This window comes from Eucyclogobius newberryi, unplaced genomic scaffold, assembly GCF_026437365.1.
Source record: "Eucyclogobius newberryi isolate DKJ021-1_F unplaced genomic scaffold, fEucNew1.0.hap1 SCAF_10, whole genome shotgun sequence".
NCBI lineage: Eukaryota > Metazoa > Chordata > Actinopteri > Gobiiformes > Gobiidae > Eucyclogobius > Eucyclogobius newberryi.
The window spans coordinates 33,790,876-33,807,391 of NW_027315724.1; the positions used below are offsets into that span (position 1 = coordinate 33,790,876).

General features: G+C 40.8%; 1 protein-coding gene across 1 annotated transcript; it reads right to left on the reverse strand.

The window, feature by feature from the left end:
- Positions 1-23: 23 nt before the first annotated feature.
- On the reverse strand, positions 24-16,286 carry mfrp (membrane frizzled-related protein). The gene is made up of 13 exons (XM_072455498.1): positions 16,072-16,286; positions 14,899-15,007; positions 13,164-13,301; positions 12,066-12,236; positions 11,487-11,706; positions 10,423-10,553; positions 9,287-9,412; positions 8,768-8,844; positions 7,960-8,105; positions 7,313-7,443; positions 5,657-5,791; positions 1,224-1,351; positions 24-275 (listed from the first exon to the last, which is right to left on the reverse strand). Exons 1-13 carry the CDS (start codon positions 16,123-16,125, stop codon positions 51-53), a joined length of 1,791 nt encoding a protein of 596 aa, XP_072311599.1. The 5' UTR covers positions 16,126-16,286; the 3' UTR covers positions 24-50.
- Between the last annotated feature and the right edge of the window lie 230 nt (positions 16,287-16,516).

Below are 16,516 nucleotides of genomic sequence, written 5' to 3' on the forward strand. Positions count from 1 at the left end.
ATTTATCCACACGCTCCCAAAAACCTATTCATTTTTTGCCATGTTTCGCATCAAGGCATCGCGCACTCCATGGCCTCGGTCGAATCCCGCAGCAGGTCACAGTTGAAGGGCCAGCTGAAGGAGAGCGTGTCCAGGGCCTGGCCGCACTGCTGCTCCGCCGCCGTGCACACGGAGCGACACGGCTGCGTGACGCCCCCTGCTGGACTGCACTGGGGGAGGAACATCCCGCAGAGCAGCCTCCTGAGGGGCTCGAAGCAGGCCAGCTCCATCAGCACCTGGTCGAACAAAAGCAGGGAAAGAGGTCGGAGGATGAAAACGTGGAACCCGATCGCATCTCGTTACAGTAGATAAGTATTGGGTCAGATGAATGAAAGGCGACTGTATGTGTGTGATGATGGCATGAGGGAGAAAAGGACAATAACTGGAAGTATGTTAGGTTGTTCTTCAGAGATTTAGGGTGCGTCCTCACTTGTGCATCACACGGTCCTAAAATGAGCCCATTATTAGTACTGCTGTGGAGTTGGTTCTGTCCGGGTTGAGTTCTTGTTTAGTCCTGGGTTAGGTTTGGATTTAGTTCCAAGTTTGATGCAAATCAAATCGATGTTGTTCTGGACTCAAACTGGCCCCAAACCAAGACTCAAAAAAACAATTGTATAACGTAAAAAAAGAGATGTTTGAATGTGATTGTGTTTACACTTATTTGTGACTTACATGGAACAAAGAAGCTTAACGTGCCCCCTGCAGTTAAGATAAATGTGTTTTGAATGTTGCGAAAAATTATTTAAAAAAAATTCAGTTTTCACAGAATAGCAAATTTTTTAGGTGTATAATTATTTTCCTGTTTCTAAATGATGACATCACACTGGGAAAATACCCAGAAAACACTTTAAAATTAAATGAGAGTGACTTTATTTTGTTGAATTAATGTTTATAGAGTCAAAAGAAGTTGTTTCTTTGTTCAAATTCTGCATAAACTTTGACTGGAATGAGTGTCCCTAGTGTGATGTCACTTCCTGTAATTTTCTACAGATTTTCCAAAGTTTTCTCCACAAATACCTCATCGATTGGTGTAAAACTATAATTTATATGTACAACACGTATAAAAACACCAAAGAAAGCAAAAAATCGAAAATCGTAAAAAACCTGTCATAAGTACTTTAAGTTTTAGTAGCTTTTCTGTAACAGTCGCTGGAGTCTTTGTTTTCACGGGCGCTGCTGTTTACCTGGTAGCGGTGCAGCAGTGAGGCCGCCTCTGTTTGGTCGGAGATGGACAACCAGATGTTTGGGAACGAGGTGAGGTTGTAACTCAGACCCAGACACATCTCCACCTCTATCACTTCACACGACGAGGCTGAGAGAGAAGAAAAAAGACATTTTAAAAGCGATAAATTCTTTCTGTACATTTTTGTTGCCGCTTGCACAATTTACATTCTATTACATGTTATTATTGTGTCATAAAGTAGCTCAGTTCTGGTCTTGATTAAGTCTTGATTTAATCCCGATTTAGCCTTGGTTTAACCCTGGTTTAGTCCTGGTTTAGCCCTGGTTCAGCCCTGGTTTAGTCCTGGTTTAGTCCTGGTTTAGTCCTGGTTCAGCCCTGGTTTAGCCCAGGTTTAGTCCTGGTTCAACCCTGGTCTAGTCCTGGTTTAGTCCGGGTTCAGTCCTGGTTTAGGCCTGGTTCAGCCCTGGTTTAATCTAGATTTAGTCCTGGTTTAGTCCTGGTTTAGTCCTGGTTTAGTCCTGGTTTAGCCCATGTTTAGTCCTGGTTTAGTCCTGGTTTAGCCCTGGTTTAGTCCTGGTTTAGACCTGGTTTAGACCTGGTTTAGCCCTGGTTTAGTTCTGGTTTAGTCCTGGTTTAGCCCTGGTTTAGCCCTGGTTTAGTCCTGGTTTAGTCCTGGTTTAGCCCAGGTTTAGTCCTGGTTTAGTCCTGGTTTAGCCCAGGTTTAGTCCTGGTTTAGTCCTGGTTTAGTTCTGGTTTAGTCCTGGTTTAGTCCTGGTTTAGTCCTGGTTTAGTCCTGGGTTAGTTCTGGTTTAGCCCTGGTTTAGTCCTGGTTGAGTCCTGGTTTAGCCCTGGTTTAGTCCTGGTTTAGTCCTGGTTTAGTCCTGGTTTAGTCCTGGGTTAGTCCTGGTTTAGCCCTGGTTTAGTCCTGGTTGAGTCCTGGTTTAGCCCTGGTTTAGTCCTGGTTTAGTCCTGGTTTAGTCCTGGGTTAGTTCTGGTTTAGCCCTGGTTTAGTCCTGGTTTGGTCCTGGTTTAGCCCTGGTTTAGTCCTGGTTTAGGCCTGGTTCAGCCCTGGTTTAATCCAGATTTAGTCCTGCTTTAGCCCTGGTTTAGTTCTGGTTTAGTCCCGGGTTAGTTAGTCCTTTTTCTTTGTGTCTCTTTAGTTGATTTAATTCATATGATTTGATTGTTTTTGCTTCAAACTGTTTCTTAAATATATAGACATTAGTTGATGTTTTTAAATTATAATCCAAAGAGTTCCAGAATATCAAAAATATGATCTCTTATCTCATGTATATTACAAATCTATATTGTGACTAAGCTACAATTTACACTTCTTACCATGAAACTTTTCCTATTACAATAAATAACTAGAATAGAGTGTCCGCCACCTGTTTATCTCCGTGGAGATGTTACTGCATATATATATATCCTTGTATACAACACCAAAGAGGCTTATTCCTCTTCCCCCCTCCCTCCCCTGGGCAGCTCGGACCACAACCTTGTACATCTGAGGCCTGTGTATGAACCCATCGTGCGCAGGCAGCCTGTGGTGTCCCGTGAGGTGAGGATGTGGTCTGCTGAGAGCGAGGAGGCTCTGAGGGACTGCTTCAGCACCACTGTCTGGACTGAGCTTTATGACCCACATGGGGAGGACATCAACACCATCACAGAGTGCATCACGGACTACATCAACTTCTGTTTTGAGAACATTGTTCCCTCCCGGATGGTGCAGTGTTTTCCAAACAACAAGCCATGGATTAACCGTGAACTGAAGGCTCTGCTGAAGGAGAAGAAGAGAACAGGGAACAAGGAGGGGCTGAGGACTGTGCAGAAGGAGCTGAGGAGGAAGATCAGGCAGGCTGAGGCTGGCTACAAGAGGAGGATGGAGGAGCAGCTGCAGAAAAAGAACATTCAGGGAGTGTGGAGGAGCCTGAAAACCATCTCGGGCATCAAAATCCCCCCTGCCCAGACAGAGGGGGATCTACAGTGGGTGAGTGATTTAAATGCCCACTTCTTGAGGTTTGATCGGTCACCCGCCCCTCCCCCTGCACAGCTGCATGCTCCCTCTTCCACAGCTGGACAATGCCCTCCATCTGTTCCTCTTCGCTTATCTGCCCCGGACCATCAGCTCCCCACTTCGCCTGGACTCACCCATCCCCCCAGCACACGGTCGCCCTGCCAACCACTGACTGTCACAGCAGCACAGGTGAGGAGTGAGCTGAAGGGGATTAAAGTGAGGAAGGCAGCAGGACCTGATGGCATCAGCCCCAGGCTCCTTAAGTCCTGCGCAGATGAACTGTGTGGAGTTATGGAGCATGTCTTCAACATGAGCCTGAAGCTGAGGGTGGTACCACAGGTCTGGAAGACCTCCTGTCTGGTACCTGTGCCTAAGACACCGCGCCCCAAAGACCTCAACAGCTTCAGGCCAGTGGCTCTCACGTCCCACCTGATGAAGACACTGGAGCGGCTAGTCCTGGACCACCTCCGCTCCACCGTGAGCTCAGCCATGGACACGCTGCAGTTTGCATATCGGTCTGGCATCGGAGTGGTGGAGCGCCTTCAACACCATCAGCCGCTGCTCCTGAGGGACAAGCTGGAGACGGCTGGTGTGGAGTATGACCTGGCAGAGTGGATCCTGGACTACCTCACAGACCGACCCCAGTTTGTGAGAACCCGGAACTGTGTGTCTGACACTCGGACCTGCAGTGTGGGGGCGCCCCAGGGCACTATCCTCGCGCCCTTTCTCTTCACCCTTTACACTGCAGACTTCAGACATGACACAGGCAGCTGTGTCCTGCAGAACTTCTCTGACGACTCTGCCATCATCGGACTCATCACGGACGACGATGACGCGGAGTACAGGGGACTGGCGCAGGACTTTGTGGACTGGTGTCAGCGGAACCACCTCCTCCTCAACGCGGGGAAGACCAAGGAGATGGTGGTGGATTTCCGCCCCCTCACCAGTGAACATCCAGGGACGGGACATTGAGAGAGTGGACTCATACAAGTACCTGGGTGTTCATCTGGTGTTCACCACAAACTGGACTGGACTCATAACACAGACACACTGTACAGGAAGAGCCAGAGTCGGCTCTACCTCCTGAGGAGACTCAGGTCTTTTGGAGTGACAGGGCCACTCCTGAAGACCTTCTACAACTCTGTGGTGGCATCAGCTCCTGTATGGTGTGGCCTGCAGGAGCAGCAGCATCACAGAGAGGGAGAGGAGGAAGCTGGACAGAGTCATCAAGAAGTCCAGCTCCGTCCTGGGCTGTGCTCTGGACTCGGTGCACGAGGTGGGGGACAGGAGGGTCCTGGCTAGATTCACATCTATGCTGGACCATGAGTGTCACCCCCTGCAGGACACTCTGTCCGCTCTGGAGAGCAGCTTCAGTGAGAGACTGATCCACCCTCGATGTGTGAAGGAAAGGTTCCGTAGGTCTTTCCTTCCTGCTGCTGTCAGACTTTATAACAAAAACTGTTAGTACTGAACACTCGCAATACTGACCTAACCTAATACTGATGTGCAACTCTGTCATATGTGCAATTACTGTGAAACTCATGTGCAATCTATGTGCTGTCGTGACACATATTCATGTGCAATTACTGTCGTGATCACATGCAATGGTATTTATGTATTTATGTATTTATGTATTTATGTATTTATTTATTTATTTATTTATTTGTCTATGGGAGTTTTTATTTATTTATAGGAGATCTTCTACTGAAGGTGTTTTTCAGACTTCCTATAAGTGATCTGTTCTTCTGTATCTACCTCTGTATCTACCTGCGTTGCACCAATGACATTTCCCCATGTGGGACAATTAAGGAATATCTTATCTTATATCACCGTGTATGTGCAGTATCGTATTAAACATCTCCATAAAGACAAGCAGGTGACGCTACATTACAGTTCAGATCTGTGGAGAGGCGACTCCGCTTACAGTAAGAATGCATGTTCACCAAGGCCTCTGTTTATTCATAAAATCCTCCAAATATAAGATGGTAAAATAGCTTCATTTTGGATCTTCGTTGTCTTATTTAAAAAAAATCTTCAATTTTTTGTCTAATTATGGCACATTCACAGTAATGTTTATGAATGTGCACTGTCCCTGTCGAATAAACAACTAAATAAAATAACTTGGGATCATTGCGGGCAAAACAATATCTCCAGGAAGACAAACAAGATGGCACCTTCCTCCATAAAAGTCACATATTGCACCTTTAATGAGTGTTTTAACTATGCGTATACTTTTTATATTCGTGCCGATCCGCCTCACTAGTGAATCCTTCTTCTGATATGTAAACAAACCCGCTGGAGCTTTTCTGGTGTCATATCTGGATCACAGGTTGAAAGGCGGGTCCCTCGGGTGGTGTTAGTTTGGGACGAGGAGACTAAAGCGTGTGCGATGTGGTTCATAGATAAGCCGGCCTCACTGAAAGTCGGAAAGGTGGAGTTGCCGCAGTGTTGTTCGTCTTCTCCGTCAGCGCAGTCGTTCCATCCGTCACAAAGCCACTGCCTCTGGAGACACTCGCCAGAGCCGCACGCCAACTGCTCCGGTCCACACGTCCCTGAGGCACACCACAGGTGAAAACTGTTATCTAACCAAGTACCGCTGTTATACGACCATATACTGCTGTTATACAACCAAATACCACTGTTATACAACTGTAATATGAGCAAATACAGCTGATATATGACCAAATACAGCTGATGTACGTGCAAATACAGCTGATATACGACCAAATACAGCTGTTATACGACCAAATACAGCTGTTATACGACCATATACTGCTGTTATACGACCATATACTGCTGTTATACAACCAAATACCACTGTTATACAACTGTAATATGAGCAAATACAGCTGATATATGACCAAATACAGCTGATATACAAGCAAATACCACTGTTATACAACTGTAATATGAGCAAATACAGCTGATATGTGACCAAATACAGCTGATATACAAGCAAATACCGCTGATATGACCAAATACAGCTGTTATACAACCAAATACCACTGTTATACAACTGTAATATGAGCAAATACAGCTGATATATGACCAAATACAGCTGTTATACAACTGTTATACGACCAAATACCACTGTTATTCGACAAAATACAGCTGTTATATAACCAAATACAACTGTTACGACTAAGTACAGCTGTTATACGACCAAATACAACTGTTATAAGACCAAATCCAACTGTTATACAACTGTAATACGAGCAAATACAGCTGATATACGAGCAAACACAGCTGTTATACGACCAAATACAGCTGTTATAAGACCAGATACAACTGTTATACAACCAAATACAACTGTTATACAAGTGTTATAGAGCAAATACAGCTGTTATAGAGCAAATACAGCTGATATACAAGTGATATACGAGCAAATACAACTGTTGTACGACCAAATACAACTGTTATACAAGTGTTATAGAGCAAATACAGCTGTTATAGAGCAAATACAGCTGTTGTATGAGCAAATACAGCTGATATACAAGTGATATACGAGCAAATACAACTGTTGTACGACCAAATACAGCTATATAACTGTTATACAACCAAATACAGCTGTTATACAAGTGTTATACAACCAAATACAGCTGTTATACAAGTGTTATAGAGCAATTACAGCTGTTATACAAGTGTTATAGAGCAATTACAGCTGTTATACAAGTGTTATAGAGCAAATACAGCTGGTATACAAGTGTTATAGAGCAAATACAGCTGTTATACAAGTGTTATAGAGCAAATGCAGCTGTTATACAAGTGTTATAGAGCAAATACAGCTGTTATAGCGCAAATACAGCTGTTATACAAGTGTTATAGAGCAAATACAGCTGTTATACGACAAAATACAGCAGTTAAAATTAGATGGCGCAATAATCAATATTGAACTAATTAAATATATTGCAATACAGTAACGCTAAAAAGCTTTCGTTTCGACAGAGCCTGACTAGTAAATTAAGCAGTGATTGAGAAGGTTTTTAGTTGACACATGCTGTGGCGACCCCAGAAAAGAACAGTATTTAACAAAATGGCGTACAGTTTGTGACAAAATCGGTGACTTTACATACGGTCCAACAGCGACACAGCCTGGTACGTTGCATTGAAGCCGCTGTCGGTCAGTCCCTCGTCGGCCACAAACACCAGAGTCATGTGAGGTCCAGAGGAAGAGATGTTTGGAGGGAAAGAGCTGCCACAAAACCTGAGCGGAGAAAGACAAACCACAACTGAAGAGGTCTGTCTTGTCTAGGATAAAAACATTTGAATTAAAAAGCCATATTAATGTATATTTGATAAGAAAAAAATAAGAGTGGAGACGCAACAAAAATCTGCAACAACTGGCATTTTCGGATGATGAAACATGAATAAATATAGAAATACAGTATAATTTATAACAGAAGAGGGACATAAGAATATTAAAAACAACAAATAACGATCTATACCAAACTGGGTAAATATAAACCTATCTAGAAATTCAAAGTCTCTTTCTTTGGCACTCTATTATTGTTATTATTTCTTAGTCACGCTCAGCTTGTAACCACAGCAATGCGTTTATACCGAATAATAAAAGCTTATTTAGTTTCGCCTTGTTTGTATTTGATAACCTCCCTTGCTTTGTTCGACATGGTTTAGATGCTCTGATAAAATTATCCGCAGAAAAGAATTGAGGTTTAATTGTACATTTGCTCTACTTTTGGAGAAAAGATGAAACGTGCACCTTCCCAAAGCCCGTGCTCTCATGTCCGCCCCGTCGTGCACTTCCACGTAGTCAAACTCGCACATGTCGTGAGGCTCCAGGCTGAAGTTTCTGAAGCTCAGAGTCACCACATGGCCCTGGTCCACAGAAATCTGCCAAATGCACAACTATAATACAGTTATTATTAAGTTCATTATACACTTATACAGAGCATTTGCACTTCTGTTCGACCGTGCATGCATTCAAATGAGCTGAGATGTGGCCTGGGGCGATTTGACCGCCCCTCTCCAGTGGTCAGGCCATGTCTGATAGACTGGTAACTGAAAATTAGCTTTAGAATGCATTTTGTACACACAATTGTGACATCTAGTGGCCAAAATGATAAACATGATACGTTTATTATACTTTATTATGAATGACTATAATATACATATTTTGTTGCCTTTGTATTGTAGCTGTCCTAGTTTCATTTGTTTACACTGGACATAAACGACCAAAAATGGAGCCCTTTTTGCAGAATAATGAGCTGAAGGACCTGATCGTTCTCCACACATTTACTTTTACTTTGTGCAGATTGTGAATGTCACAAAAACAAAACAATGCACTCTTTAAGAAGTGCAATTTATTATAATCGAATCTATAAGATATTAATTTAAGTATTTGAATAATACTTGACTATAATGACCAAACTTGCTGGCGACAAAAGTGCACCAAATGTCTGGAAATATGGTTTGTTACACATATTCAACGTGTTCTTTTGACCGCTCCTGTTTCACATCCTGGAGGTGCCACTGCTCGGAAAAGGCCGCACAGGTAAATGGGGCTTTACCTGCTGGTGAGGATAAAGCAGTGGGTGGTTGGGACTTGCTATGAAACCATTTGGTCCAGTTTCCTGTCCACCACAATCTGTCAAAGGCAAAACATATCATAGCAATTTCATCTAAACCAGTCATTCTTTTTCACCACTTGACAATATAATGCGTATGGCTTTCTTTACCTTAAATTAACTTCAAATTATCAGATTATTATCGATTACTGTTACAATTATTCGCCTTACTTGAGCTGTAGTTTCCCCAAATACTACTTAGAGTAATTTCTTGGACCACTACTTTGTACTTCTACTTGAGTAATATAATTTTGAAGTAATATTTAAGTAAAGATAAAAAAGAAAAAAAACTCTGGTTAAGTGTCATGCCCTAGGACACAGCAAGGAGGATTAATAGTGAACTCTCTGGGCAAATTCTCTACCTTTCAGCCTCTGTTTTTGCCAACACTTGATTTGAACTAAAAGAGCAGGCGAGCATGTTAAAGCGGCGGTCTTTACAGCTGCTTGAATAGACGCGTTTACCGTTGTGTTTGTGGCTGCAGCTGTCTTCGTCGGCGTGGTCGTCGCAGTGAGCGTGCCCGTCACACACAGACACAGGCAGCAGGCAGCGCCCGCCGTCACACGTGAACTCGCCCCTGGAGCAGCTCTCTGACCCAAACGCAAGGCACAACACTAAGTCAAACTGCGACAGGCTTGACACCGGTCGAAGATGAGGGTCATAACATGGACCCTGACAATGGAAATTCTCAGAGACGTTGAATTAGGGGCGATATCTGGGCTTGACGACGCTGACATCACGTTAGTCGACGGATGAATGTGCCGTTGGAGCAAGAGGAACACAAAATAACCCCAATACTGTTTCAATACATTCAGTTAATACAATAAAATAACTATTGGTAGATTCGAGAAATAACATACAAAATGCTGTACCAACAATGCTTTGTGAAATTGCCCATCCAGAACTGAACCAGAATTAAACCAGGACAAGACAAGAACCAACCAGGTCTGAACCAGGACTAACCCAGAGTCAAAACAGGTCTAAACTAGTGCTAACCCAGAATTTAACCTGTAAACAAGATTTATTTCGTTTTTTAAAAGTTTTTATATTTAGAAGATGTGTTGTGGGCCGTATTAAATTGCTTGGAATATGTTGAATAGCCCTGTTATGCACTGTTATAGACGCGTGTATATAGTACAACCAACCATACTTGTTTACAATAAGATAAATATCAAATAAAACAATGCAAAAGAGTTGATTAAAAAAAAGAAAAGAAAAAACAAGTCCACGGCTAATGATTATTTTTGTAGTTTAATTTTTCAATTAGTCAAACGTTTATTTCGATTACACTTTGCATTTTAAAGAAGATTATAGTCCAACTTTGCCAACCAAAGACTTCTAGGTAGAGAATATTTGCAAATGTAATGTATTCTTGTTCTTCATATTTTGATGTACCATTTTGATGTAAAAATTTTTGTAAAGTTTTCACTATAACATTTCATAGTCTGTATGTATCAGATAACGATTGACTAATATTAAAATAGCTAACAATTATTTTAATAGTTGATTAGTCACATTTAATCGATGCAGCCCTGTAGCGTTTGCCTCACAGGTTATATGATCTATTATCTATTATTTTGAGCGCTGATGTGGTTCTCACTGTGCCCGGGGGAAATGGCCCTGTGCTGAGCGGTGAAGCCGTTGCCCGAGATGCTGCCGTCCGAGCGGAAAGTCACCCACACGGTGCTGCTGTTGGTGTTCAGAGTCGGAGGAGCCACATTCCCACAAAACCTGCAACAAAAACAAAGCAGAACGCGTTTCAAGTCGACCTTCTGGTGTAAAACAGTCGATTTGGTCTTTATTTTTGCCCCTGACATTGTTGTAAAAAACTGAAGGAACATTGAGGGCATTTGTGTTTCAGTCTCTCAAGTGTTTACCAGTAAATACATTTTAATGAGTCATTAACAAGAATACAGATTTACCATTCTAATAAACTACTGTTGAGCTCAGGGTAAATGTTGTCACTTTTTCACACGTTGAATTATTGTCACATTAGACAAGATAAAGAAGAATGAAGTTATAAAACCTTCCTTTGGGAATATCTGATAAACATCTTATTACAATGCCAGGCGTTTTATTCCTGGAGAATGCCCCAGTTTGAACATGGACTTTGCCTCTTTAATCCTTAAAGGAATTTGAGGTCACAGCGGAATGAATCCTGCTGTGACCTTTTAGACAAAAGAGACTAATAATAACAACAAAGAAAAAACACAGATATTTAAGTAAACATGAGTATGTAGTTTTTGTTGTGCAATTATCTGCAGCCAACAAAAATATATTAATTTGAAACTTGTGCATAAAGATGACAATAAGCGTAGAAATGGTGCCATCTAGAGGCATTGTAGAGGTACAATCTGACTATTTAGTGTGCCAGGAGGATGAAGGTAGACAGACGCCTATCAAACAAACAAACAAACATTATTAATAAAAGGTGTTTCATACAAAAAGATGTAACACAAAGTCCTTTACAGTCCATGACTGTTTTTAAATCCCACATGCCCTCCCACACACACCAACACACACCAACAGACTAATGCTGCACATGATGTTTAAATGTTCATAAGTGACTGTATCAGATGATAAATGGTCTCATACAGGGAGAGATAAACTAGAGAACACTCTGAAGCACTGCCTTGTATAAAGACATAATTGTATCTGAAATACCTGGTGACAAAGGAAGTGTGCTCCAGCTGCTCCTGCACCTCGAGCCAGTCAAACAGACAAGGAGACGGGCCCTCCACAGACAGTGACGTGATGTGGATCTGCACCAGCGCCGGAGCAGGGGCCCGGATCACCCACACGCACAGAGAGTTCGGCGGATACGAGCCCGGGTGGTTTGGAGAACTAAAACTTCCCTCAGCGTCGGTCAGAACTCCCCCACAAGCTAAACAAATCAAGTTACAAGCTTTATTTTTAAGGTTCATGAGCCACTTTTGCTTTAAGACATTATGATTTAAAAAAAAAATACAGATTAATAAAAAAAATCACACAAAAAAGACAATATTATATCATTTGAATTTCACATACATTGGCTAACAGAAGCTGAAACGCTTTAATATTTATCCATTCTTTAAAAACAGCTGAAAATTAGCAATTTTATTACTTTAATAATCATTTTGGACACTTTTGTTTATCTTAACGGCAAATTTAGGCTGGAAATATTTCATGTACCGACTTTAATACGTATTACAGTCTCTTATCCTCAGCTGAATATTTCTGTCAAAACACAAACAGATCCATTACTGGTCTCAGCTGTGGAGGGCCGGGTGGATGGTGGGGCGGTGGTGCTGGTCTCTGATTGGCTGCTGCGAGTGGGAGAGGGCGGCGAAGTGTGAGACGTGTCCACTCTGGAGGCGAGGACCTCTGAGGACGCTGTGGTCAACGACTGCTGCTCCAGGACCTCGTCTTTTATCTCTGAAAGGACAATGACAAGTTTAGTCCTACAGAGTCCCGTTATTTATTACTGGAGCATTGTAGGATTTCAGCTCAAACTAAATAAATTAATCCGTATTTCTTGTTAAAAAAAAATCTTAATTAGTTAGGTATATTAAAGGTGGTATGGACGATTTTTTTCAGCAAATGTTTTATCATATTTCCTCGTGGCGTGGATAAATCATTTGTCCTGCCACGTATCAATCATAAAACGCACCTACCGCTCACCTGCAGCCGCGTGCGGTTCGTGCCCACGTTTCCGCGTGCCTAAGCGCATGGATCTATCATAATATAGTTCCCTCAGTGTAAAATGAAGACGGAGAAAGACAGTTCGAGTTGACGCAGAAGTGGACAGAAATCTACGGGAGACGAGAGATGCGATGTGCTCCGTTGCGCTAATAAACAAACGCACGTGTGTGTTGTATCAGTCCACACGGGGGAGTGGCATGCGCACTTCCGCCTGCGTTCTCAAATCGCCCAAAAATCGTCCATACCGCCTTTAACATACATGTATAAAACAACATTATTTAACATTTAAAACACTTAAAGTTTGGATTATATTTATGTGGAAAGCCCCAACAATCAGAACGGTATTTGCAGAATTTAGCAGAGATTCTATTTCAGAAACTGCAGAAAATTTGAAAAAACAAAACAAAAATTAAAATTCAGGCTGCAAAGATTAACATATGTATTTGTTTTTTCATACTCTTAATCTTAACTCTACAAACTCTACAACACACATATATAACAAAGGCAGTGACATTATTCAATCCAAATGTCAAAAAATATTAAACTATTCCAGATTTTCATGGATAATAGAGTTTATTTGTAGATTTTCGCCTTCAGTCACCACCATATTTTGACCTTTAACCCTCTCGTGTCCAAAGTGCAGTCGTGTCGTTGACTCACGTGTCAGAATCAGAGCCAGCGTGAGTCCCAGGACGGCCAGGAGCAGCAGAGCGGCCGCAGCGAACAGCAGCGCCCCCCAGCCACAGCCCGGACCCCGCGCTCTCTTCACACAGGCCCCGAACACGCCCCAAAAACCACCTCAGCCGCAGAAAAGGATCGGAAAACAGGACATTTTTAAATGCTGCTATTTCCTAATCTATTCTTCTTCTTCGGCACGCCAGATCTCTGCTTAGGCCGGAAGAAGAAGTACTCAATGGTGTTAAGTAACAGTACAAATACATAAATGTAGCGTGTGCAAAGATCTACTCGAGAAAAACATTTGTGTATGTTTCAAAATGTACTTTAGTAAAAAGCAAAAGTATTTCAAGTAGATTTTTAGGACTGTTAAGCGATGAATGTAGTGATTTTGATAAATAATTGTGCGGGCTCGAGCTGAAAACCTTTACTCAGAATATCCCCAAGAACGTGCTAAAAATAACCCCTAAAACCACGTGAAAAGTACTATTTACAGTTAAACAATGTAGTGTAGTGTCGAAAGTACAAATACCTGCACTCAGATGTAGTGAAGTACCTAAAGTAGAGATAACTACCGGTACACATTTTACTTTATTTACTTTTGTACTTTGTTCCTTTTCACTACGGCAAACCTTCTGGCTCAATTCGTGTCCGTTTTTAATGGTCAGTATTCAACATTTAGAGTCAAGTAATTGTTAATATTAGTTATAATAGAGGCAATATTTAATCTCATATAAGTTCATATTTACTAGTGTTCCCTCGAATGGTCTCATAACATTTGTGATAGTAAAGATACAAGAGGGAAATACATCAGAATAATCGTGACCAGTCGATTGTTTGAATAATTATGATTATTTTAATTATCATTTGTTGTTATTGGGATTGTGCAAAAAGTTAGATTTAAATGGCATGAAAATAACTAACCCTTTATAATTTTAATCAATAATACACAATATTCTCCATGTTATGTATCAAAAATAAATATTTGTTTGGTTAAAAATGTATAGAATTAGAAATAATTGTTTGACTTTATTTGAATAATCGAAAGAAAATATTGCTGACTGGTCGGGGGAAGGAAAAAAACAGTTTAGTTGCATTCCTAGAAAAACATTTACGTACAAAGAGGAACAGTTTTCATTGTTCAGTGAAAAAAACAATTAAAAAAACAATATAACTTAATTATCTACCGTAAAATGTTTCCTTAAAGTGAGGTATATTCCTGGTATATTAGAAAAGGGAACTGAAAAATACTGAGAAATTAAATCCAAGTTCATTTCAACAGCCAATCTGTTTTTTTTAACTCCTCTTGAATTTACTTTGTGTGCACATTTTCAGCAAGGTTTTAGTAGCCAAATACAAAAAAAGAAAATTTCTATATTCCCTCTTTTTGTGTCCATTATGTCAACAAAAGGAAGCAAAAAAATTCAACTTGGCTCTATAAATTTGCCCCTAACACGGCCATTTTTACACATAAAATAATCAAATAGATGTTTTTTGAAGTTGTAAATGTTAAAATAGATCAAAGCGTTACTGCATGTCATTTTCAAGTGGAGAGTCTGCCGCTGCTGTCTCCATGGAGATAGCGCCGCTTTGCCTGGAATGTGCCACAGTGTGTCATTAAAGTGCCTGTAACGTATCCGTGAACCCTCCGCCAGTGACAAAAGTGTCGCAGTGATACCAGTGATACCAGTGTGCGTGTTCCTGTGCGGCGCCGACTCACTGGGCGTCGACGGTTTGAGGGGCTCGGGGGTCGAGGAGGTCGTTCTGAATCCCTCCACTCTCTCCTCTCGCTCCCCCTCCAGCTCAAACGCCGGGTTACAAAACACATTCTGAGGAGCGCAATTAAAAAGTTAAACAACTATTTGGGAAAAAACAGCATTTAAATTCAGGAAAAAGAAATGTAAGTTTGTCAAAGAGACCAACACCAGCAGTGAACTTTCTCTCTATTATTTCAATGTGCAGAAAGACACTGGCAGCATTAACGGTATAAGTATTGATTCATTTCTATATCTGCTACACGCGCAAATGAGATGATATTTTAACACTTTATAAGGTCATTTAATGTATCATATTTTTATTTCAGTAAAAAGGTTACAATAGGTACTTTTATTTATTTAACCATAACCCTTCGCTACATTTCACTACATCTGTACTTTTAATTATTGGTTTATTGGTCGTTATGTTTACATACACGCCAAGATTCTGATCATTATCTGATTTCTGGGGTTATCAGATTATGGAGATGTACACAGTTGTATCTGATGTGAGTAATCTGATTTCTTTCTGATTGTTCAGACTTGAGCAGGTTTTGATGAGGAAAATTAAGACAAAAAAGGGCAAACTAATGAAGGAGAACATGATAAAGATTGAAAGAGTTGTTTAAAACTTCCTTGAACTAATCTACAAATTACAGACACATGGTTTGGATGGTCAGATTTATTTTGTCCTTGGAAACAAAGACAATTATTATTATTATTATTATATCTTTAATTGTTGTTGTTGTTATTATTAAAATAATTATTATCTGTATTATTATAAATGCATATGAGATAATGAATATGTGTATACATTTTTTCTCTTTCTTTTCATAGGTTAGTTTGTTTTATGTGAGTTTGTGTTGCTGTGTGTTTAAAAAGAATAAATAGAAAAAAATATGGGAAAAAAGCAATTTAAGGGGGAAAAAAAAGGGAAAAATCAGATCTAATGAGTTATCTGATTATTCAAATTATCCAATATTTTATTTTAGCACAGTACACAGTTGCACCAGCATTTCCTCCACATTTTAGAAGCTTTTCAATATCAGCCTGAATCCTAAATCCTGATGTCATTCCAACACTGAACTTAAAAGTGTTTTTCACAGTGAAGAGTAATGGGAATTGAACTATTACCTTACCTTATATATATCTGAAGAATCTGAATACACTGCTACTTCACTTAAGTCAGACATCTCCAGTCCTTGGTCATAAAATCGAGTTGAATCCAAAAAAAGTCAATAAATATTCACCATGCAGCCACATCAGCCGAGTAATCCACGGCCGTGCACGCATCCTTAGTGTTTTTACCACAAACTTGCATAGGTTTTTGTGGATTTATAAAGTGTAGTCCCTAAAAGCACAAGTTTATTGTAGTTTTTTGTTATTTTCATAAAAAAAAAAACGGTAAAACTTTAGGCTTGGTTTAGTTTAGCAAAAGTGAGTCGTTACAAAAGAGCAGTTTGTCCAAAGCCGAGTCAGCTGAGTGGACTGAACCGGCGCCAGGAGAAATGGTGGTCCCGGTTTGAAATCTTAATCTTAATCCCCTCGATGATCTGCTGAGCTCCGAAAAGTTTACGTCACTTT